The following is a 23364-nucleotide window of genomic DNA, read 5'->3' on the forward strand; positions in this document are numbered from 1 at the left end:
TGAATTTTGCATATAGGCCTGTATTATTTGTAATCATAGGGCAGTTAAGTGCAGCTGTTTCTTTGGTATGGATTCTTTCAGTAGGTTATCTGCTGTCCATGGGTTTTTAAAGTGTTTTCTATTAATAATCAGTTTTATATATGCTTCTGCAATATAAAATTCATTGCATTTTAGTGTCCAGTGTTTATCTTGTTGCCACATAAGATGCAAGAAAATGAATGTACTAGATTTAATAAGTTATTTTCTCATCACAAATCTAACCGACTGATACTGATAAGCTACAGTAAACCTTACAATAGTATGGCAGTCTGGCACAGAGCCAAAAATGCATCTTCATCTTTCCCAATACTCAGTGTTAAAACAAAAGGCTGTCTGTAATTTACAGCAAGAATTCTGATGAGAAAGAAGACATTAAAATAATATACAGCTTCTTATTACATTAGTTAACTGGCGTGCACATAGACACACACATATTCTAAATCATGCCATAACACAGAGGTCAATACTCTAATTTTTATGTATTACAATGACAGATGCCCACACAGAAAAGGTATGAATCTGAATTTACTTCCTTAGGAGTATAAAGCAAAGACAACAGATCCCAGATAATAAATTATTTTACACAGGACCAAGAAAACTGCTTTGGAGGAATGGATTTTCTGTTCTATGTGATAGTAGGAAATGACTTCACTAATACATTTAGTATATTGCATAAAGTAGGCAGCATATTAATGTTCTGATTCAGTCTATCTCCATGATCATTTTTTTGTTGTTAAATTCTAAGGCTTGAGTTAAGAAGGAGATATGATATAAAGGTCAGTTTCTTATGAATATGGCTTTCTGCTTAGCAGCTGTCAAGTCCATATGGAGCCTTGCATTGCATAAAATTCCCATTGAAACTGCCAAAGCCAGAAAAAGCTTTATAATAATCAGCTGGGGTCAAGAACCTTGTCTTTAAATTAGGGAATATAAAAGAATATGTGACATAAATGATATGTCACTGTAACAAGGTAAACTAACATTTTACTAAGTGTAAGGGATTGAACGCTAACACTAACTAATGAAGGTTTATGGAAAATTTATTTTGAAGTAGAAAGGAACATCATAGAGAAGATGACATAGCACATACTCCTCCCCCTTGCAAGAAATAGTAATAAAATTCCAATACTAAAACTACAAAAACGTTCTATTCAACAGGTAAATGAGAAGTTTATTTAACCCCTGCAGTAGTCATAATCTTCACAGTTTGGCCTCTGTTCTTCCATGGAAACCAGGTATTCAAGGTAAAGATATCTGAGAAGTGTAATGATTGAAGTCTGCAGTGCTCTCCTCCTAGTCCCCTCTGAGAAACAGGATAGGAGGACCCTTGAACAAGATACTATGAAATAGCTTCTGAAGTCTTCTAGAAGCAGGAACTCCTCAAATCAGTGACATCAAAGCTTACAAAACATCACACAGCTGGAAGCCAGCCTCTCTACACTAGAGAATACCATCCTTTCACCTTGTCATACCAATGAAGGAGTTTGACTTTTATTTTTCTGAGAAGATGCAGTTTATACTATGCATATTGCTACATACTTTTTAGCAATATCTACTTTCCTAACTTGCCCCGTTTTTCCTGGGCATTTCAGCACCACAGTGCAGAAGGAAGATGTTTGAACCTGTTATTTCTCTACTGTATGGCAGTTTCAGGTTCTCTCACCTGGATTTCATGCAGCATAAGAAGAAACATATGACTTTACATATTCTCAGCTTAAATAAAAACTTTTGGGAACCTTTGTGCCACATGAATGGAGAATACTAGGATGTTGGTTGAGTTTGGGGTTGTTTGAAGAAGGCAATCCTGTCTCCTCTCATAGTTTAGGTCTCCATAGCAGTTCACCTTCCCCTTCCCAAGAAGGGTGTAAGGAAGCTAGGGGATTTCATTAGAAAATGAGGCCAGAGGGCTAAGTCAGCAGAGGAGACAGAACATAGACATGTGCTTTCCAGGAGAGAACTTTCTTCTCTCTTTTGGAAATAGTGAAGAGGAAGTACTGGAGAGAAAGTAGTGGACAGATAGAGAAGTTTCTGTCTGCCTGAAGAAAAAAGTGAGAACAGATCAGGGAGCAATATTTCTCCTGAAGGAGAGAAGATGTGGAGAAAAATGTATCTGTATGCAATGCCTCACACCCCAAAATTCTAGGCAAAAGGAAGAGGATGAAACAGAAGCAAATATTCAGATATCTCTGGATATCTGAAATGTCTCTGACCATCTAGAAAGGGTGCACATAATGAAATATGTGAAATGTTACGAAAAGACGTGTTCGGACCATGCACCAAGTAATTATTTTAAAGGGAAACTAGAGTTGGGTGTGATAAAAAAACCCTTAAAACATCCTTTCCAAATGGAGCTAACCTCCTGAAAGATGTTCTACAAACTGGATGAGAACTCAGCATTCATTGGGAAACTATATGCATTTCTATTTTATTTAACTGCATCACAAAGCTGCCGTAACAGTTGTTGTACATTAGCTGTGTATTTTAGAAGGCTTAGAAGAAATTCATCTATGTAATAAAAGGTGTTCCACAAACGTAAAATAAAATAATGGAGTGCTGAGGAGCAGAAGGAATTACGAAAAAAAATTTCCACTGACCAACAATGCTTGTTTCTCCAAATGTGAATTAACTGGAGGGCTTTAATACTCTCAGTAAGAGTCAATGGTTTCCTGCTAAGCATGCCCTAACTTTGCCTTTATCTTTTGAAGACGAAAAATAGCTCTTTTACTCCTGTGTCACCAGTTCAAATATAATCTGCTGTGACAATAACTGAACTGTTACCATCTGTACCCAGTTCTGACTGGGAACTGGACATTTGCTTTAAGGGACATCAGTGAGGACTGCTACTGAAAGAGGAGGTCCCAATCCCCAACCACAAATGTTCCCACCAGCTCCCTCGTGCTGGCACTAGAGCTCATGCAGCCATGTGGTGAGCTAGTTCAGGGAACTGATCCAACTGAAAACAGCAAAGAAAAATAAAACAATTAGTTTTCAGCTGAATCTATTTCCTGAGATAATCCTTGAACAGCTGCACTCACGCTAGTGCCAGCATTGGCACAAAAGAGACAACAGGAATGCACAGCCAAGGCAAGGAGACGACTTACAGTGATCAAACTGCAGCCTTAGTCCACTGCCTAGACTTCACCATGAAATTAAAAAGCAGTGCTTAACACTAATACTGTTTCAATAAGGACAAACCTGGGACTAGCTGGAAACAAAGTGGGATATCTAGAAGTGGGATTTCAAAGAGCAATGTTGAACCCCCTTGCACAAAGTAATGTGAAGCTTAATCTTGACCTACAGTGGCCAATGTTTTAATCTTGACTGTGTGACTGCTCTGCTGCAGACAGGTTGTTGTTTTTTTTTTTTTGGACTGTTTGTTTTTTTAAATAGGATGTAAAAGTTGGGCTATTTACAATGACTGGTAAAAAGATCTGAAGGGACAGATACTAAGTAAGAATTTAACGTATTCCCACAACACTGACTAACAATGCTTAAGATTACATTCTCTAGATTATTTTAATGACTTAAATAGCAAAGAGATACAAAACACCAATGCTTTTAAGTTATATTACAGCATGTAAGTTATATTACCACCACGTCATCTCCACAACATGCTCAAGACATACCGAGCATGAATTGTTTATTTTTATGGAAATTATACTACATTATATGACTTGTCATGACATTTTTTACTTAGTAAATGGAATTTCCTACACTGTTATTCAAAGGAATTTCCTTGCAGTACAACAGGAAATTATTGTCAAATTTGTACCAAATGTTGGCTTTTTTGTGGAGAACATGGTATGTTATATAAATTTCTCTGCACTGTCCTGAGCTGAAATGATATGCCTTTATTCTAAAGAACTGTTTTCAAGTTCAAGAATTAATCCCCTATCTATATGCTGCTGGCAGCACACAAGATGGTGTCACCGTTTCCACTATAGCATCCCACAAACACTCAGAGTCAGATAAGGAAGTGCGGTTGATCTGTACACAGCGCACCATCAAAAGGCCCTGTGACCACTCAGCTTCTGGGCAGGTTTGTTTTTTTTCTGTCCTTCCCTAAAATAGGTTTTAGGTACTTGTCATTCAGAGGTGGATTCATAAACTTATCCAGAGATTACAGACAAAAGTCATAAACATTTGTGCACTGAACTATACAAATATAGCATGTGTTTCACTGATTTCAAGGCTGATGCTGTCAGACCTCATACTAATGTGGCCTGTGTTATGGGGATGACTGTCAGATACCCCACCCCACCCCCAGCACTGACTCTGCCAGACACCGCTGTGAGGTTTCAGCAGGTGTCTGTGACTGAGGAGGATAGTAACTGCCAATTTCAGAATCCTAAATTACATGAAATATCTGTCTAATTCTTTGTGTGTTACAATCTTCGTTCTTAAGAACACAGCATTTTCATACAGAAATGTGAAAAGATGCTCCTGCATTTTTGTGATTGTGACAGTAAACAGCAATCCAGGATGCCCTTCAAACAAATTTCATTTCCATGAACTGTAGAGACTACATTTGCCGTTTGACATCCAATGAGATTATTCTTCAGAGCTGTCTTAAGGTCTTTCTCAACAGTGTACAATTAAAAGACAAGCAATTGTAGTCCATTACTGTAATAGTAAGTATTCAGACACTTTTTACACATTTCTTCTCAATTCTCTTTAAATATACTGGGCAATTATATGATTTCTGTATACCCTGCAGTGACATGTTAATGTGGAAACAACATGTGAAAGTCTTCTTCAGTGCTTTTTATTGTACTGTCTGTGTTTATATGAACCTTCAAATGCAATTAATGTGCAGGCACTGAAAGAATGAGAATAACATTCTTTTTTAGATATTTGAGTTGTATAAGCATGGTTACTATTTCTACAGCACCGGCAAAGTCCTGGGTGTAAGAGAGATGTTTTCTGTCTCTCCATTATGCTCCACCAGGCTGACAAATTCTTGGGGAGTTTTAAGCAAAAGAACAGTGATACAACAGACTACCACATCAGCGATCATTCAGGGATTTGTTCATCCATGGATCACTAATATAACACTCCATAACTGCTCTAAAGGAACGTTCTTTGTAGGATAGTTCAATGTCTACTTTATCCATAGATTTTTGACATGATTGACGTACCCGCTTTGAAGAAATAATTATAGTTTATTGCGTTTAATGGATGGCTATCCAAGTCCCTTCAGCCACAAATTATTGACATGAGAGGTGGTAACTCTCTGCAGTGTCAATGCATGCCTGCGGGGCAGTATTCTATAGATTATTGACAAAGTGGCTTTTAAATGATTCCTCTGTTCTGGTTAAATTCCTTCACACTCTTACACACCATAATTCACAGATTATCAAAGTGATATTATTGACAGGAGGAAAAAAAACAATGTCTTGAAGCTGTGATATTAGGAATGACATCAGGCAACTGTAAATTCTTTATTCCATGAAGAACTAACACAGTGAACTGTGACTTCTCCCTTGGATACTCTATGTGTTCTGTCAACATATAACATTACATAGAAGAATATTTAAATAACCCAGGGAGCTTTTAACTGCAGAATAGATGGATGCTTGTGTATACAAAAAAGTCTAAGTGCTATATCATTCACACACTACTTTAAGTATGTGCACATGGAATCTGCCCGACAAATATGCTTATTAAAATAAAAACTAGCCACCTCACTAAAGTAGTCATTTTACACAGAGAACTTTTGTCACAGATTTAACATCATATGAAACCAACACCATCAGGTTTGATACCTATTGAAGATGTTGCCAGAGGAGCAGAAAGATGGCATTATTAATTATTTTAAGAGTAAGAAAATGGCAAAAATTACCTCATACTCCTGCGAGAACTTCAAATTGTCATTTGCTTTCAATCTTTCAATATGATCTGCAAGTTCCAAGATAGGTATTGGGGGATGACTTGCCATACCTGTTGAACAAGCAAGAAGAACAGCATTTAAAATAAACTAAAGTGATGCCATGACTCTAAAACTTAGAAAATGCAGCAGTTAGAATGGCTAGAAATGTGTAAGTAGTAAAGATGTTATATGTGAGAGAAGCAGGCAAATAGTTTGGTTACTCAAAGCAGGACATGCTCTGGATAGATGAGCTCTGAAGCCAAATTAAAAAAAGTCACCAAGCATATTCCCAAAGCTAACATTCCTAGTGTAAAGGAGAAAGTTATTGCAGTATGAGTCAATGAGGTTAGCTAGGCATGGAAAAATGAGACAGTTAGACCTGATGTTGACCTCTGCTTTGAGTAATGACTCTTAATGTCATTTCAAACTCCTTCTCCTGCACTGTATGAAATGGAAACTGCGTTGAATTAGATGAGGAAAGGTGAGCTAAGAAACAGACACTGAAAGAGCCCTAAAGGGGAAAAAATAGTATTTTGACAGAAAACAAAGTGATTTATGCATAATCAAGAAAAATGAACTTGGAAAATGAAGGTTACCAAGGTAACCGCAGACACCTGAACCTGCAAAGGAAATGGTAGAAAACAAAGAAACCTCCAAACCAACAGAAAACTAACATATAAAATAAATTTAAAAAATGAAATGGAAAGATTGAGGATTAATAACAATGTATCAAGGTCTAGAAGACTGACTACACATTCTGACTAAATTAGGAGTACTTTACTAATTTTATGAAATTTTGAAGTGACTGACACTCACATGCAACTATGGATGACTAGAGTAACATGCACCATTGCTTATAGACAACAGTCACTGAAGACAAGATTGGACATCAGACAATTAGAGCTTCAAAAATGTTTTCACTAGTAGCAGATTGTAGAGGCAGGGGTTGTACAATTCAGCTGGACACACATATCTGGCTGCCCTAGTACCTCAAAATAAGCTTATTCTAAAACCCCATTTATCAACCCCCAAGAATACCTACAATCTACTTCAGGTGTAAACATCTTTGTCTACTGATGAAGATACTGAGTGAAAAAGAAGAATAAAAACTGGGAATCAGAGATAAAGACGGGTGAGAAAGGAAATACCAGGAGGGCAAGGAAAAAGGAAGACAGAAAAAGATGTGGGGCCAACTAGCACAGTCTGCCAGCTGAAGATTTGTCAGGCCAAAATTTATGAACATTTTTTTTTCTCAATCTATTAATAGTCTTGATGACCCTTTTCCAAGATGCTTACTCTCATCTCTTCACACTTAATAGTGCTACACCTAAGACGAAAATGTGTTTTCAATTTCTTCTGGGAAGAAATCAGAGCTGGCTGGAAAAATTAAGCTAGTGAACCCCAGGATCTCTTGAAACTACAAAAGGAAAACAGTGATGACTCAAGGGGGCTCAAGCTGGAAGCCATGTTGCACAATGCAGTTTGCTTTGTCACCGTGAATTTTAAGAGCATGCCTAAGACAGTTAACCTGTATTTCCTATAACGTAGCCAAAAACGACCATGTGGTTACAACACAGTCACACTATAGTATGTTTTTTTTTCCTTTTATTTCTTGTTTTCTTTTTCTTCTTTCTTTTTCTTTTCTTTTCTTTTTTTTTTTTTTTTGACATTTCAGGCATCATTTAATATAGTAGAGTACAAAATAATGTCCAGAAGTACTGGCTCTAATTCACCTCACCCTGTATGTATATATTTATGTATTACCTTCATAGCACATCTGTGATGGTGATGGAGACATTATTTAAAGTAGACATAAAGGCAAGGTGCCAGTGAATTAAACAAAGCAGAATATCCAGATTTAATGAGGATATTTCTTAGAAATTTTAAATAACAAATTAGTCTACAAACTCTAATTTATTTGTATCAGTTCTGGGTGTCTCCCATTTTCTTAGAAATTTCATTTAGCAGAAGGTGGTTATTCTCAGAATAAGAGTGTGGGTGACAGTCATCTAATAATTAAACTGACTGATCCAGATCAAGCACCCCCATGGAAAGCATGTGAGTGAAAAGGCACAAGAAAACTCTAGATTTATCCAGAAATGGAGGTGGACTGATGTACATCTAAAACAGTGCTTGAACAGAGAAAAAAATAGAGACAAAGATGTTTAGACCTTTTCGAGCGAATCGTGGGAGAGAGTTATTATCATATAAGGACTGAGTGGTAGTTTGGCTAGAGAGGGAGGACACAGAGCCAATCAGGGAGGCGTAGGGGACTGAATTACTGCTCAAAGCTGTAAAAAGTAAAAGCCAATTGGAAATGGGAAACAAATTAGTTACAGCAGTAGACCATCATAATCAATCAATCTTGTACATACAGGCACTTCAGACATGCACAAAACAGAGTCTGGAAACTCAGCTAAGAAGATGTATAAAGGTCCAATTAACCTACTGTAAACATAAAGGACATAAAACTGAAGAAAATGAGACTTGCTCATTACAGGAGGAACCTGACTAATTCACCAGCATCATGAACCCAAATCTCAATAATTAGTTTTCTGTGAAGGCTATTTATTTGTTGGAACAGAGGATGAGCATCCAGTCTTTTTAAACTAGTTTTATTTATGTGCACTTCTATATGCCCCACTACGTTCTTAAGGGGAGACCTTATATTAAACATTTTGTGTGAAATAGAACTTGACAAAAAACTTCCTTTTTTAAGAAAAAGAAGAACCACTAGCAACTTCTGAAATTGGTAGTTTTTGACTGCATATAATCCCCTTTCTATAGGACTCATATTAGGCACTTATAACTGAACACTTGTTTACTTTCTTCAAATGATATTTTCCAGTTAACATATAAAGTGAAATGGTGTATTTTTATCTTTTAAATAGATACAACATGCTCTACTGAGATGACAAACTCACTACTTTTTGAACAGAACTACTGGAGGACTTTTGCTATGCAATCAGTCTATGGATTCTAATGTATGAATGTATAACTTTATAAATTCACTTCCATTGATCATAAGCATCATAACAGAATATGCTATGAATTGACATTTTAAGATCTCATCCTCCCTCATGTGAAAGCATGTAAAAGCTTACTGTGAATTGCATGTGAACAACAGGTATAGAACTTGACCCAAAAAATCCACCCCAAATATAGCTAAATATATGTATTTTTGTGGCTACATATAACAAAATACATTTTTTGAGACGACTTCACATCAACCAACATATGCTATGAAAACACAAAAAATTAAAGACAAAATACAGCTAAGCTGCAACAGACCCTGTGACATGCTAATAAGTCAAAAGAAACACCATGCCAAATACATGCTTTCAATTTTTTTCTTAAATAAGAAAATAAAGAGATAAAAACATATATTAATTTTTTTTTAAAAAATCAAATGGAGAAAAAAAAATCATGCAAAGCACAGCTGAAAATCTATCCACAGCCAGCCTTTATTTCTAGATTTGGCAGAAGATTGCCAAACATGACTGATCTTATGCAGCCTAGTAGTAACCCCTCTACATGAATTAAACAAAGAATGTATGGTTTAATTACAGTGTAGAAATATCTGCTGGTCATTCTGCAGTAAAAACACACAACTAAGGGACATAGGAAAACATATGTGCCACAATTCCAACGCACAACTGAGAGAATAAGGTCAGAATTTATCTGCATAATTGATCCAGTCATTAAACCTGTAAAGTGTTTTCCCTTACTCCACTGAAATAAGCATCCTTGCTGTTAGTATGTTAAATCAGGATGTTGTTTGTTTCTTCTTAGGCTTTCACGTTAAGGGCTTTTCAAAATATATATGAAGCACACATTTATTTTTAAACTTGGACCTCTAGGTTGACTTGCTCATCATGAATAAGAAAAAAATGAGTTAGAAATTAAACGGAATGCATAGCTGCTAGGATACAGTCTAAAATCCAGATGAACTGAAAATGTGACATATTATCTTCACAGATAATTCATTATTAAATGAGCCGTATTTGAGGTCCACATCAAATTAACATTCTGTGATTTTAAATACTCATTTATGATGACACATTTATATATTCATATTTATTTAGTAACACAGAAAAAAAAATCAATCTACATTGATTTAATTCCCAGTACAGAAAAAGTAAGGAAGTAGTAACAGTAGTACTTTCTCTTATCAGAACAGTAAAAGGAAATACATATGTAAAATTTGGACATGGCAAATGGAAAAGATAAAAGATGACCCTAATGTCAGTAGGAATTTAGCATCTATGAATATTTATCAAGCATGCCTTTAGTATATATGACAAAGGAATCACTTCCACTATAAAATTTCTTTTTTCTACAGTTAGTGTTAACCCAGAGAGTGATCTTGGAATAAAGATTTTGGAATAAAAGTGAGCTTTATTCTACATCAAAGACTTAGATCTACAAAGAAGCCACAGGAGCTCTGTAGCCTCATGGCAAAATCCACACCACAGAGAGAGGCATAAAAACTCCCTACGGTGAAAAATGGGGAACCCTAGCTTTGAGACCCTGCTCCAAAACTGTTAAATACAATGTTGAAAAGTCATTGGCTAAAATCCTAAATAAATAAATAAATAAATAATTACTCTTGCAAGGAGTAGAACTTTCAACCCCATCCCCAGCTAAGCAGAGTTTGAGTACCTCTAGGTTAGACAGCAACTAAGTGGCACATCTAAGAAACGTGTGCCATTTGCACTCCACAACCTAAATGCCACTAAAGGTGCTTAAACCCTTCATATGGATCAAGTTCACATGCAGACCTATGTATAGGGTAACTCATCTTGGGAAAGCTATTCCAGTCAATTTTTACCATGTAGACAAATCCCACTTTTTCCTTCAGTATTGGTATGATTCTCATACACAGAAATTGCTTACATAAATTAAGGGAAGAACTTCCCTGCTAACTTGCAAGGCAGATGAATAAATCCAAACACCACTTTTTCCACTTTTATTATTTGCAGCTTTTTCCTCTGGAATTCATTTTACTCTAATTCTGCCTTATCTTGGAAATAGGTTAGTGTAACTTCCTTCAAAACTCACTGAGTAAGTGTTTCAAGAACATTTACTTATAGAACAAAAAAATGGAATGCTTAATTCAGAGTTGTAATAATTTTATTTATTTTTGTTATATTTCAAAGCATCTTATTTAACTGGTAAGAGATAATGAGATAATTGTTTAATTGGCACCCAATTACACAAATTACTTATAAGTGTGACACATTTTGCGCTTAAATGAGAGGAAAAAACAGTCACTTTTCAGGAATGACTCAGTCTAGTTCTTTGCCTGATTGGCAGATTGAAGTCTTTCTCTGAGCCTTGGGTCTCTCATAACCCACTCAAACCACTTAACATCAGTTATTTTCCTCTACACAAACCAGTGCTTCCTAATTTTATGAAAACTTTTGTGAGTGCTTAATTGTTTTCCCTTTCCTTCCCTACACTTAGCCTCCCATGTGGCTTACTGACTTATAAAATTTGCATAATAGTTTAATGAATTTAATCCCATATTTTATAGGAAAATTGTAAAATGGGAAGAAGGTGGATGACTTTCCTGCAGCCATTCCAGCTCTGGAAGAATAACAGAAATATTCTCAAGAATAACAGAAATCTCTTATGCTACTGCAAGATTGGGTATTTTCTTATTTACTCAAAGAAAACTTGGCACAGTTGTGACCCACTCACTGGCATATGGGTTTATCTAACAAATATATATTTTTTGGAGAACACATATGGACATGGGATCTTGTTCTCAGATGCAGAACTGTGGGCTATTCCAAATGTCAAGACAAATGTCAAATTTATCTATGGAGTTACTCCATCTACTGAGAAGTGAAGCCAGAGATGAATTTGACCCTTGATGGAAAAGGTAAGATTAAAAAAACAATTTAGGTAAGTAACAGAAAAGTGAGGAATGCAGTTCTTCATCTGCAGGGCAAGAAAAAATGATAGGAAAGTAAGAGATTTACTTTTCTGGTAGTTTTGAATTAATTTTTATGACATCCTCATACTGAATCAGCAATTTCATGACTAATACAACTTAACTGTTGCCAAAATAATTCCACTGACATCAACAAGGATAAAATATTGCTTTCCCATAATTTCTTTCAAACAGTTATATCTAAACATCTGTATCAAGAATATTTTGCACTTGTGATTAGAAAATCAAATTTACCACAACAGGAGATTTGTTTTCAAATTATCCTGACAGCTATATCTGATCAGGCCCTCTCTTAAAAAAGATATATTATTTCAGGAATTTTTGGAAAGAGGCTGTTTAGAAATCCTTTGAAGGATTAAAGCTTATGACAACTTTGCCTTTGATAGGAGTGTTTCATCTATCTCTCCCAGTGGAAACTGGCAATCTAAATACATCAGTGTAACTTAAATTTTTCTCCTCTATTAGTTTACATTTTGGGTTCTTTGTATAATATATAAATATTTTTACTGGAAGCAGTGGTGTGCCTGGAAAGTCTGTGGATACTTTCACAGTCTAAATGAATAAATTCTAATAATGATGTCGAATCACCTAGCCTAGTGGAGTTGTACTGACTTGGTGTACCCTGACTATTAAAGTACATTCACCACTCTGTCATTTAATTCATCTGTTGGCAAAAGTGTTCAGAAATTGCAGCATCCTGCAGAGTAGATAAGATCTTTGTTTGAGGGATATTGCATACACCTCAGTAAAAATAACCCCTCCCCCCCCAAAAAACCCCCTCAACAACGACACATAACAACACCAACATCAACTCCTTTCAACTGCCTAATTTGCCCCAACTGCTGACTTTTTTTTTTTTTTAATGGCAGAAAACTTAACACTGCTGGTTATAAGAGAACCACCACAACAAAAACAACAACTGGTATCCTGAATGTAGAGTCTTTCTGCAGTTCCTCTCTCTAGCTCTGTCTGGAATGATATTTCATGGTGTGTTACTGGATGGAGTTGGATAAACATTCCAGCAGAACCTAAGTGCCTAAGATAAATTCAGCTCAATCATGTGAACATACAGTAAAGACTCTCAAGACTCTCTGCTGGACTTCTTAAAAGAAATGGTAGTCCTAACTGAAGTTAATAAACTCAGTTTCTGCTTCTGATAGCATGGAATTTTATCTGGTTTACACTGAGGCTAAAATTTCACCCTAAGAACTATTAAATAGCAAGACAAATCTCCTGGGGTAGGAATTTTTTCCCTGATATTTGTTTGCATGTTGAATAATATAACAGTCTGATCTTAGACTAGCAGTCTTAGGTGCTACAATAGTAGAAAAAGAGGATCATAAATTCATTTCTGGTCTATATTTTTTTCTAAGATTTGCAAACCTTCATTTTACAGAAAAGGTTTACTTTCAAGGAAGAGACCTCATAAAAGAAATGAATTGCAGATGCTCTGCTCAACTAGCTTCACAGAAAGCTGCCAACTTCACAGACAAACTATAGCACTACAAAGAAAGGTACACATCTATTCCTCTCCAGTTCTTTTCAGATCAATGAGGTGGAATTGCAGTGGCATTTAAAGTGTCATTTAAATGAAATATTAGTAAGAATTGGCAGAATTTTTTCTTCACACATTTTATTTTAATATATGACAAACAATAAATGAATAGATAAGACTCCACATTTAAACACACAGATGTCAGAAAATGATCCTTATATACCTAACTATTAAATCATCCACACTTTTCAGTATACAGTTAATGTCTTGCTTTGGTATAAATTAATCTGTAAGAACTGTCAATGTTTACTTTCACATTTTAAACATTTGTATGTGTACTTCTATCTCTGTAGGAACCTTTAAAACTCAGTGCTGAAACTGTTTGATAACTTAGGAAATGTTTAGTGAGCAAGTGTGAGTCTACATTAATGTTCCAGTCTTGATCAGAAGCACAATTTTTAATCATATCTTTCAATCATTTTCATTTACTGCACTTGGGTTCATATTGTGAAGAGGTCCCAGGACACACTGACCAAATTCCTGGATTCAGATGAAACTCTGAAGATGTACTCCACAAACACACCTAATGAGCTCCAAATGCTAAGAGCATTCAGCTTGCCAAAATAGAGTAGAGCAAATCCAAGGTAAGCCTCAAGCCTCCAGACTCTTCTCCCTCCACCTCTGCCTGTGGATGTTGAGGCTTCAGCCCCAAATGCATTGTTCTGCAGATCCACTCCTAAAGGGGCAACACCATCCTTATGCACCCAGTTTAAAACACTGGAAAGAGATCTGCTAACTCTGTTAACCCCTTTGTAATATTTTGTATGTCATCTTCTTCAGTTAATCTCTCAAAATCTCAAATATTTAATTTCCTGCCTTTACAAGCCTGAATTGATTATTAATATTATTATTGTGCTCAGTGTAATAAATTTGACAAACACAATGCTCTGGATAAATCACAAAGATTTGATAAGTAATTAGAATCAGAGTAGGGTCCCATGAAATCATATGGTAATAGACAATGAGTCTACTAGAATACATCATGATCAAAATACAGACAACTTTAAAAACAAAATATCAACTCATACAAACCAATACTATTTTAAATATTTCTCTCCTGCTGTTTTTCTCTCCTGCTGTTTCTTGACTTATTGAAGATAACTGCTTTAAGAAAACAATGCTTAGCAAATAAAAGAAGAAAATGGGAAATAAAATATTCTGCAGGATGTTATTTCTACCTTTCAGGACTACTCACATATTAATATGTCCTTTGAACCTAATATACAGCCTGATTTGAAAAGATAAGACCGTTTATCTAGCTAGTATTTCTTTTCTGTATTGTACATTTGCAATGCAGTGAAACTTTCAGTGATGTTGATGGACTACCTGATAATGTAGCAGATATGAGGGAAGCTTATTTGCAAAGAAGGAGCCATAAATACAGCGCTAATAAATAGAGGGACTTATTTTCCCAATAATATCTTCTAATATTCTTAGGTTTAACTTGCAATCAGAGCACATAAAACACACCCACACATAGCATGCAACTTTTTGAGTATTCTTCATAAGAACAATAATTTTGTTTCAAGCAGGATTTTTCTTTACATAAAGAAATTAAAGATTTTATCTCCAAAACTGGGAAAGAAATATGTTGTGTGAAATTTCACAAGCAATCAAAATATGTTTCCTTAAACAATCAACCTTTCTGCTCTCTAACAGCACTGCTGTTCATAGTGTGTCATCACATAGCTCTCAGTGAAGGATTACTGTCTCTTACCTGGAGTTTGAAAATTAAGGCGTCGCAGCTCCACTGGGTCTGTGGGATGGTGAGAGGGAACCTCCTTGCTGTTGGGTATGCTGCTCTTTCTAGAGTCAGATTCAGCCCTCTTCCTGCATGGAGGAAGTGAATACATGTAAGCATAGAGCTGAAGTCTTGACTATACAAATACAGGCACCTGAGCCTGTAAGAATTATAGCCTAAAAGCAAAATGTTTCTTTCTGAAAGAGTATTTGAACCAGTGCAAAGATAAAATAATTATGCATGGTGAGTAGGGCAGGTACAACTTGCCGAGGTAAGAGGAATTTAAATATAAAAATGTCGAGGGAAAATTGTTGTATTCAGCAACAGACTGATCCTCTAGATCATCATTCTAGGCACCAGCATAATGAACTGTTACAAGATATGACATGAAACTTAAAAAATTCCACACCATCTCTATTCTAAAAGCTAGATAGCTACAGCTTTATTAAATACAGTTACTCAAATCTTCAGGATGTAATTAAAAAATACCATGCAAAGTTGTTATCACTGAATACTTCATATTTTATATAAACAGTCCTGAACTGCTTTCTAACAAATAACTTGCATTCTTTAGGCACTTCCAAGATGACAGAGAACAGTACGGAAGACTGTTTTCCTTATTCTTTTCTAGGAAATGAGAATCTGCTCTGCTGTATTTCATCTCTGTAAGGGGTGCACTACACAGCCTTCATGCATCTGATCACACCTACGTATTCAAGGCTCAGATTTTATCTGAATGCTTCTGATCAAATTAAGCTACATTTTCTGTGAAATTTTATTAGTTTTGTCAATCTGTACAGAGAAGTGGAGTCTATGTCTGTTCTGATTCTGAGTGCTCTGGTTAAATGGGCTCTCAATATTTGAGAGTATCATTTTCTGCTGTAAAACATGTAGAACTATATTACATGGAGAATATCTACAACTTCACATTTTCATTTAGGAATCTGGAAATTTAATTCTTGAATTTGAAGTGGAATCTCTCATCATTTATCCTCTATGAGTTCCTGAATAAAAATGCAAAATGATTGATATTCTTCATGTAATATGAAATGAAGATAGAAAAAGCTGCAGAGGGCTAGTTTTCAGAAAACAAAACTGAGATTATTTTAAGGATTACTATAGCTAAATCTTTTTTCAGGTGTCCTATGTTTTGTCTAATATGTCACTACTGATATTTTTTTCCCCCCTCTAACTGATTCATAATGTAGCTGTGCTAAATCTCTTACTATTCTGCTGGGCTCCCTCTTAAAAATGCTCCAAATGATTTCCCACAGTTCGTGAAATGCTGAACACCTGTTGGTATTCAGTGAAAGTTCCATAATGCTGAAGATTTCAAAGACTGTGCACAGAAGCCAAACAATAACATGGTTGCAGGAATACTGATTGTTGCTTGAAAGTTACTGGTTCTATGATTTCATGGAAAAGAAAAAAAAGTGTTTTGTCACAAAAATGTTCCATTTGTTCTCTGGTAAATTCCGAACACCTATATTACCTCCTCTTTAGTGAAGCTAAACAGATTTAAACTTGATTCTTTTGTTTTTTACTCTTTTTTAATTATTGTGGAAGGACTCCTTTGCAATTCTTTCTTAACTTTTGAGCTACCACAGTAGCACAATGCCCTAATACTCTTTCTTCTCAAGTAAAGGTGTGTATGCCTCCTTCCACTTTCAGAAAGTATTTTTATCTGTATTTCTTACTCCTGAAGTTTAGGGACAAGTGGAACTGCCCATATATCTTTTTTCCACCCATAGCTCTGCCACTGCAAGCCATTGGTGGGCAGCACAACTTATTATTCATGTATTAAAAGCACTAAAATCTCTTCTACTCATACACATGAACATTTTGAACACTTACTATAGAACAATGCAAGGGCTTATTATTTATTATTATACTTAGGATCATTCTGACTTTTGTAGCTTTCCAGGCCACACAGACATCACAATTGTTTCTGCCTATGTGATGGTCATGGGACATGCAGAAAAATCCACTAAGGAAAAATAAGTCTCCTGAAAACATACTTTACGGAAACACAAAAAAAACCCAGTGAAACTTGACTGTATGTGCTGCATTATTTTTCAGCGTTGTAAACAACATAAAATATCTGAAACAAACACTTTGAGGTTGCTTTAATGTTATGAACTTTACTGCCTACATTCATTTAGATTGATAGACACACTGTTTTAGATCATTATCATGATAAATATCTTTTTTCTCTTTTTCCCTTCCTGGAATAAATGGAGGGTGATTACTTTTCACTTCTCACCTGTCAGGTTTACTGCTCCATTTTAATGCAGCAAAGAGGAGAAAAAGGGTTAAATGTTAGTTGACCAGCAGCAAAAAGAGTTACCATGACAACAGGAGATGCAAGAAACGTTGTCTTACAGTGAAGATATATAACACAAACTAGGAAATGACAGTTCATCAAAACGTTTAATGCTTTGGCATCATAGAATAAATGGAGGACACAAGGTTAAGTTCAAAGGAACTTTCTGCTGCTGAAGAAAACATTTCTGTATTAATCTCATATATCCTTTTAGATATTGTCCACAAAATAATGTCACCTCAAATTCTAACCAGTAAGATAATGGAGAATGGATCTATAATTTGAGTTATCAAAGTTAACATTTCATTGGTAATACCTCTGTCTGAGGTGTAGAGAAATCTTTAGGTTGAAGAGTTTTTAGAGAGAAGAAATTTCTAGAGAGAGGAGGGGACAGAGAAGGGGGAGAAAGGGAAGGGTAAATACAAGAGCTAGTCTAAGACTTGAACTAAATTAAAGAAAAAAAAAAGCAGACATCCTTTAAGTCTGTTTTACAAAACCAGGTAATAAAATGGCAGAAATTATTTTTAAAGGTGCCATGATAAGTAAGGTTATCATGAATCTTTCCCCAATGAACTATTAAATACCTTTTTAATTTTAGAGGGAACAGCACATGCTAGAGATCTGCAATGATCTATATAGACCTATAGTGTTCTACGATCTATAAAGATAAGCTGAACAGGGAAAACATGTTATTAGCGCCTGTTAACAGGTTCTACTATGCACAATCACTACAAATACAGAATTTTGTCTGTTTATCTTTCTATTGACTATAATAACAAGAGATGCTATAAACTTTTTTACAAGAAGTCCAGAAAGAGCATGTTACTCACATGTTGTGGTAAAGTCTTTATAATGCCCTTCACCATCACTAAACATTCCCCCATCCTGATTTTTGTGCTTTTTTAATATCTCTCTCCTTTAGAAGTAGTTTTTTCTTATAACTCAAGATTCAGGGCCTTTACTCAGGTCCCAAAGTTCAGTACATTCAAAAGATTCAAGCTAAGTTTCTTCTCTTCTGAACCAAATCAAAAAGCTGTACTTCATAAAAGTAAATAAGATAAAACATGTCAAAAAACTGTAATTTCTTTTCCCTAAGAATGGAAGAACACCCCACAAACACCACTGACTCAAGAAAAACTTATAATGAGCAAAATTTCATCCTATATCAGTGATAGGCTGAAGTTAGAAAATCTGTGATTTCTTAAAAATATGAAGAATAGCCACAAAAATTGAAAAAAAAAAATTTTTTTAAGATGCTTCAGACATATATGGGTTTTTTTTAGCTTGGCAGGTTCTGAGATACACTGAACATTTTTGATCTCTGTAACATCCATTAATTGGTTTCCTTACCATCTAAATCCAGTATAACTGAACATATACGATACATTCAGAAGTGAGTCAAGGATTTACTGTGGGTTTGCCTAAGCCGTAGGGTGCAGCAGGGTTTACTGCTTTATCAGAAAGAGCCTGGGATATAAACTGTGATTCAGACTAACAGTCATCGTAATAGTTAGGTATTGCCTCTAAGGGAGACTTAGCCTGCACCAGCTCTATAGATAAGCGTTTGCCTTTGTTTGAGATTTTGGATATAAATCTTACTACTTCGTATATTTTATTTCATGCTTGAACCAGCAAAAATTATACTTTCTTGAAGGCAAAAATATGACCAAAAAGAAAGTTACATTTAGTTAATTTACTTGTACCCCTGCATTTGAAGGTTTAGATTTCCGTCTAGCAGGTTAAATATCCCCCACCCTCCAGCCCATAATTATCTCCCTTCATTAAGACTGCAGAGTGGTATCACTGCTCCAGTGAAGGAAAATACTGAACTGGTCAATACTCAAGTCAGTTCAGTTTCATTCCTGTAATACAGAAAATTCAACCTAAACTGAAGAAACCCCCTTTTTTTTGTGAGGGTGGTCAAACATTGGAACAGGTTTCCCAGAGAGGCTGTGGAGTCTCCATCCTTGGAGATATTCCCACCCTGACTGCACAGTTTCTGGGCAACCTGCTCTGAGCAGGGGGTTGGACTAGGTCTCCAGAGATCTCCAGAGGTGCCTGCCAGCCTCTGCGACTCTGTGATTACGTGGTTCTGCCAACAGAAGCACACTCAGCACATTAATCAGCCTCAGTCATGCTGGATATTACCTTGCAGCCATATCCAAAGACAACAAAAGGTACTGCTCAGTATTTTTCCCATCTATTTCTGTTAAGTATGAAGCTGAGGTGACTTTTTGGCTACGTTCTGATATATGCTGCAAAAACGTTTCTATGGAATATCTTTGCTTTCAGCTTTTAAGAGAAGCAAATGCTGTAGCAACTGCCTTTGTGTATTCCATTAATAACTATTCTAACAGCTTTGGTACAAACTGACCAATAAATAATAAAGGGGTCAAACATGCACTCCTAGTGTTTGGGTAACTTATGTGCTACACAGTGACCCAGCCAACTTATCTACACTATCTGTGATAGCATCTGCTGTTTTAAATGAGGGCAAGGCTTCTCCCCTTAAGATGACTTTCTTATAAATTGCAGTCTTCCTTTCTCTATGACTGAAATTCAAATGAAAAATTAGTATTGTAAATCATGAGAATAGCAGTCCATGTCTCTTCATGAAGGCTTCTATGGACAAAGGGAATTATGCACAATTCACCATTATCTGAGTTACTACACCCTTTACACTTCAAAAGACATAGCCTTCTTCTTCCCATCCCAGATCTCCCATCCTCATCTTCTCCTTTTTAATACTCCTCTCACATGTTTTCTTGAATTAGGCAGGTGTCATCTGTCCTTCATTTTCTTTTCTTCCCAACATACCTGTTACATGCAATGTATTTCAGAAATATATTTGTAGAGTTGAGATCTACGTGAATATTTCTCATTTTCCTATTTTGTTATTCTACATTTTTGGCCATATCCAACGCCAGTAGCCATTCTAATACCCTCTAACACAGTTAATTTGGATTATTACATTTCATTGTTTTCTCAAAATACTATGTTAAACATCCCTACTATATTGTCTAATTATTGCTGTTCTGTAGACAGTAAAGCTATCAAACTCCAGTTGTTAGCCTGAATCTATACTTTCTAAAGGCCTCTGCATACTCCAGAAAAAAATCCAATTATAGATAACTCTCTTTTTCTCAGAAGTGAAAGGTTCATTAAGCCCTTAGAAACATAGATTTGTTCTGTTTTTTTCTTAAACTGCAGGCTATCTATAGTTTTTTTCAGTAAATTTCCTGGCAGTGCAAAAATATTGTTCTAAATTCATATGTATATTACTGGTTCTGTCAAACTCTGCTATTTCTCCTTCTCCACAGTTGATTTCTTCGCAAAAGGTTCAAAATGTGTTCATTTTTACAAAGTATGCATCTAAAACATGTTGAATATTGTCTTTCTTAAGAGTTTAGTGTTTGAAAAAACTGATTTTATTTTTTTAAACAAGTCCATCAGTTTCAGTTACTTCAATGTTGTTTTCAACTTTATCATTTAGATGTCTGTATTATATTAACACAGTAGAAAGACAAAATTTTAACTTCAAAATAAAATATTTCTTGGTGAATTTAGTGAAGAATTCCAATATTATGACTATTTTGTCTTTTTCCAATAGAAAAATTCTGAACTTATCTGCATGGAAGTATAATTTCTTAATCAACTCTGCTTGTGTTTCCACTGAATAGTGTTATTTCTGCATTGACCCATTATTGCATATCACTCTTCCTGTCTCCCTACTAAAGACTAAAATGAACTATAAAGATAAGCTTACAAAATCTACATTCTTCTTTACTTTATCCCTTCCTTCAGCTTAATAAGACAATTCAGATCTGTTAACATGTTACTTTGTAATCCCTATATATTACTTCGGGATTTGATAGCACAGAGTCAGACTGCTTTAATTAACAAAAATTATCTAATAGAGTGGGACCCTACAGTAAAAAAAAGAATCTTCAAAATTCAACTCATTTTCTTTACTGAAGTCCCACAATCTGAATTCTTACGTGCATTTTTAAATGCTTAAGCCTTTCTAAATTACTCATCATAATAATACATGAGAAACTGTCTTCTGGAAGCAGAAATCCAGGAGTGAATGGTGCTTTTAGTCTATTCTTTTTTAACCTTCTCCACCATTCTTTTTATCTGATTTGTGTCCCCATCAGGTCTTATCTGTACAGATTTCTTGTGACATCAGTAAAGGCATTACTTTTTAACCATGTGGGTATAATATTTTTGTGAATGTCAGAATATAAAACTTTAAGCTTGACTGATACCAATTTAGATTGTGCCATTATATTTACAAGAGCAAGTTATTCTAGTACAGGTGATAATACATTGGTAGAACTGCAATCATTTCTCAGAGGAAATTTGCTAAAACAATGCAGTTAAACAATTTGCACGTTAGTTGAAACAAAATAGAATAAATACAGATGGCCACTTGCCCAAATAGCTCTGGTACTACTAGTAAATAACAGATGGAAAATGTGTCCCCCGTTTTCTATGTATGACATTCCCTTTACACCACTGATAAACAAATTTTACCTGCTCATTTGTTCAATATGCCTATAATTTTTTGGTAATAGAATGTGAAGGTTGTAATTATGGCTCCATAAATGCAAACAAGTGCAGAAGCAGTTACACATCTGCTTTATATGCCATTGTTTGGTTTTGTTTTGTAGTATGGGAGAAGTTTTATTTTTAATACTCCAAAATAGTCAGAAGAAAGGAGTATTTCACTTATGGCGCATCTTTAATGACCAGTTTTTGAAGTGACAGACAGGCACAAACAGAGGTTCACTGGTTATTAATCAATTAGATTGCCTGAGACTGTAGGTACTAATAGAAACCTTCAGGAGACATAGCATCTGCAAGTAACAGACCATCTACTATGCTGCGATATGATTATGAACCTAAAGAATATTCTTATAAATATCTGTTTGGAATTTGGACTTGCTCAGGTTATCTCCAGACTGATTTTTTTTTTTTTTTTTTTTACTGCTGAACACTTAATTTCTCTTCCCAAAACCTGAAGCCTGCTGGCATGCAACTTCAGATATTTTTTACTGTGTCCACTTAGGGTAGTAAAAAAAATACAGGGTCATGACTAGCAGGATTTAAATACTTCTCAGCAGGTGATAGAATTATAGCCATTAGTTTTAGGCTCAATTTAATGAAATTATCTCCCCCCACCAAAAAAATAAATAAATAAAATAAAGGACAAGGTTCTGCATGTTTATAGTATTGTCTAGTTATGCTTTATAAATATGTTTTCCAAAAATGCTTTGGAGAAAAAATCTAAATATTAAAATAATCTCTATGTTTTTGATACCATGCTTTTGATTCAGTATCTTGGCCCCTGTGTACTCATTTACATTGTAAAAACCTGCTATGTATAAACTAAGGTATTACACACAGTTTGCATCCTGCAAGTTGTAAGGTATAGGAAAGTCCTTTGTGTAATAGAAAACCTACATATGAATCATGGACAGTAAAAGAAGAGTAAGCCAAGTTTGATCTGATTGCAAGATTAGTAGAAAATAGCTACTGATGTTTCTTTAATCTCACAATTCAGAGCTTCAAATTCATATAGATATGTTGCCAAATTGAGGCCAACTGTCAAAAGTAAAAACTCAAATTACTTGAGTGGAGATGAAAGTCATGTTTAACATCAAGCTGAATTTAACCCCTAATGTATTACTATTACAGTTCTAAAAATAAGACTTAAAAAGTCAAATGTGCTCATTTCATACATATTTATATACAAGCATACTTTATTCACAAACATATTTAAAGTAGAAAAAATATTTAAATGCAGAAATGTTAACACAATGTCATCAGCAGAAAAAATGAACCCATGTGCCTATAATTTTGGAAACTTTACCTT

The 23364-nt window shown here is 35.2% G+C and overlaps 1 protein-coding gene across 1 annotated transcript in view; it reads right to left on the reverse strand.

The window, feature by feature from the left end:
• PTPRD (protein tyrosine phosphatase, receptor type D) overlaps window positions 1–23364 on the reverse strand; it is a 283005-nt gene that overhangs the window by 65465 nt on the left and 194176 nt on the right. Inside the window, exons 23-26 of the mRNA XM_026083567.1 lie at window positions 17427–17441; window positions 15140–15252; window positions 8080–8199; window positions 5882–5979 (exon numbers count right to left, since the gene is read on the reverse strand). Of these exons, the coding sequence (XP_025939352.1) occupies window positions 5882–5979; window positions 8080–8199; window positions 15140–15252; window positions 17427–17441 (346 nt within the window). The remainder of the gene's footprint in view (window positions 1–5881; window positions 5980–8079; window positions 8200–15139; window positions 15253–17426; window positions 17442–23364) is intronic.

Source organism: Apteryx rowi, unplaced genomic scaffold (genome assembly GCF_003343035.1).
Source record: "Apteryx rowi isolate R43461 unplaced genomic scaffold, aptRow1 scaffold_61, whole genome shotgun sequence".
In the NCBI taxonomy this organism is placed as follows: domain Eukaryota; kingdom Metazoa; phylum Chordata; class Aves; order Apterygiformes; family Apterygidae; genus Apteryx; species Apteryx rowi.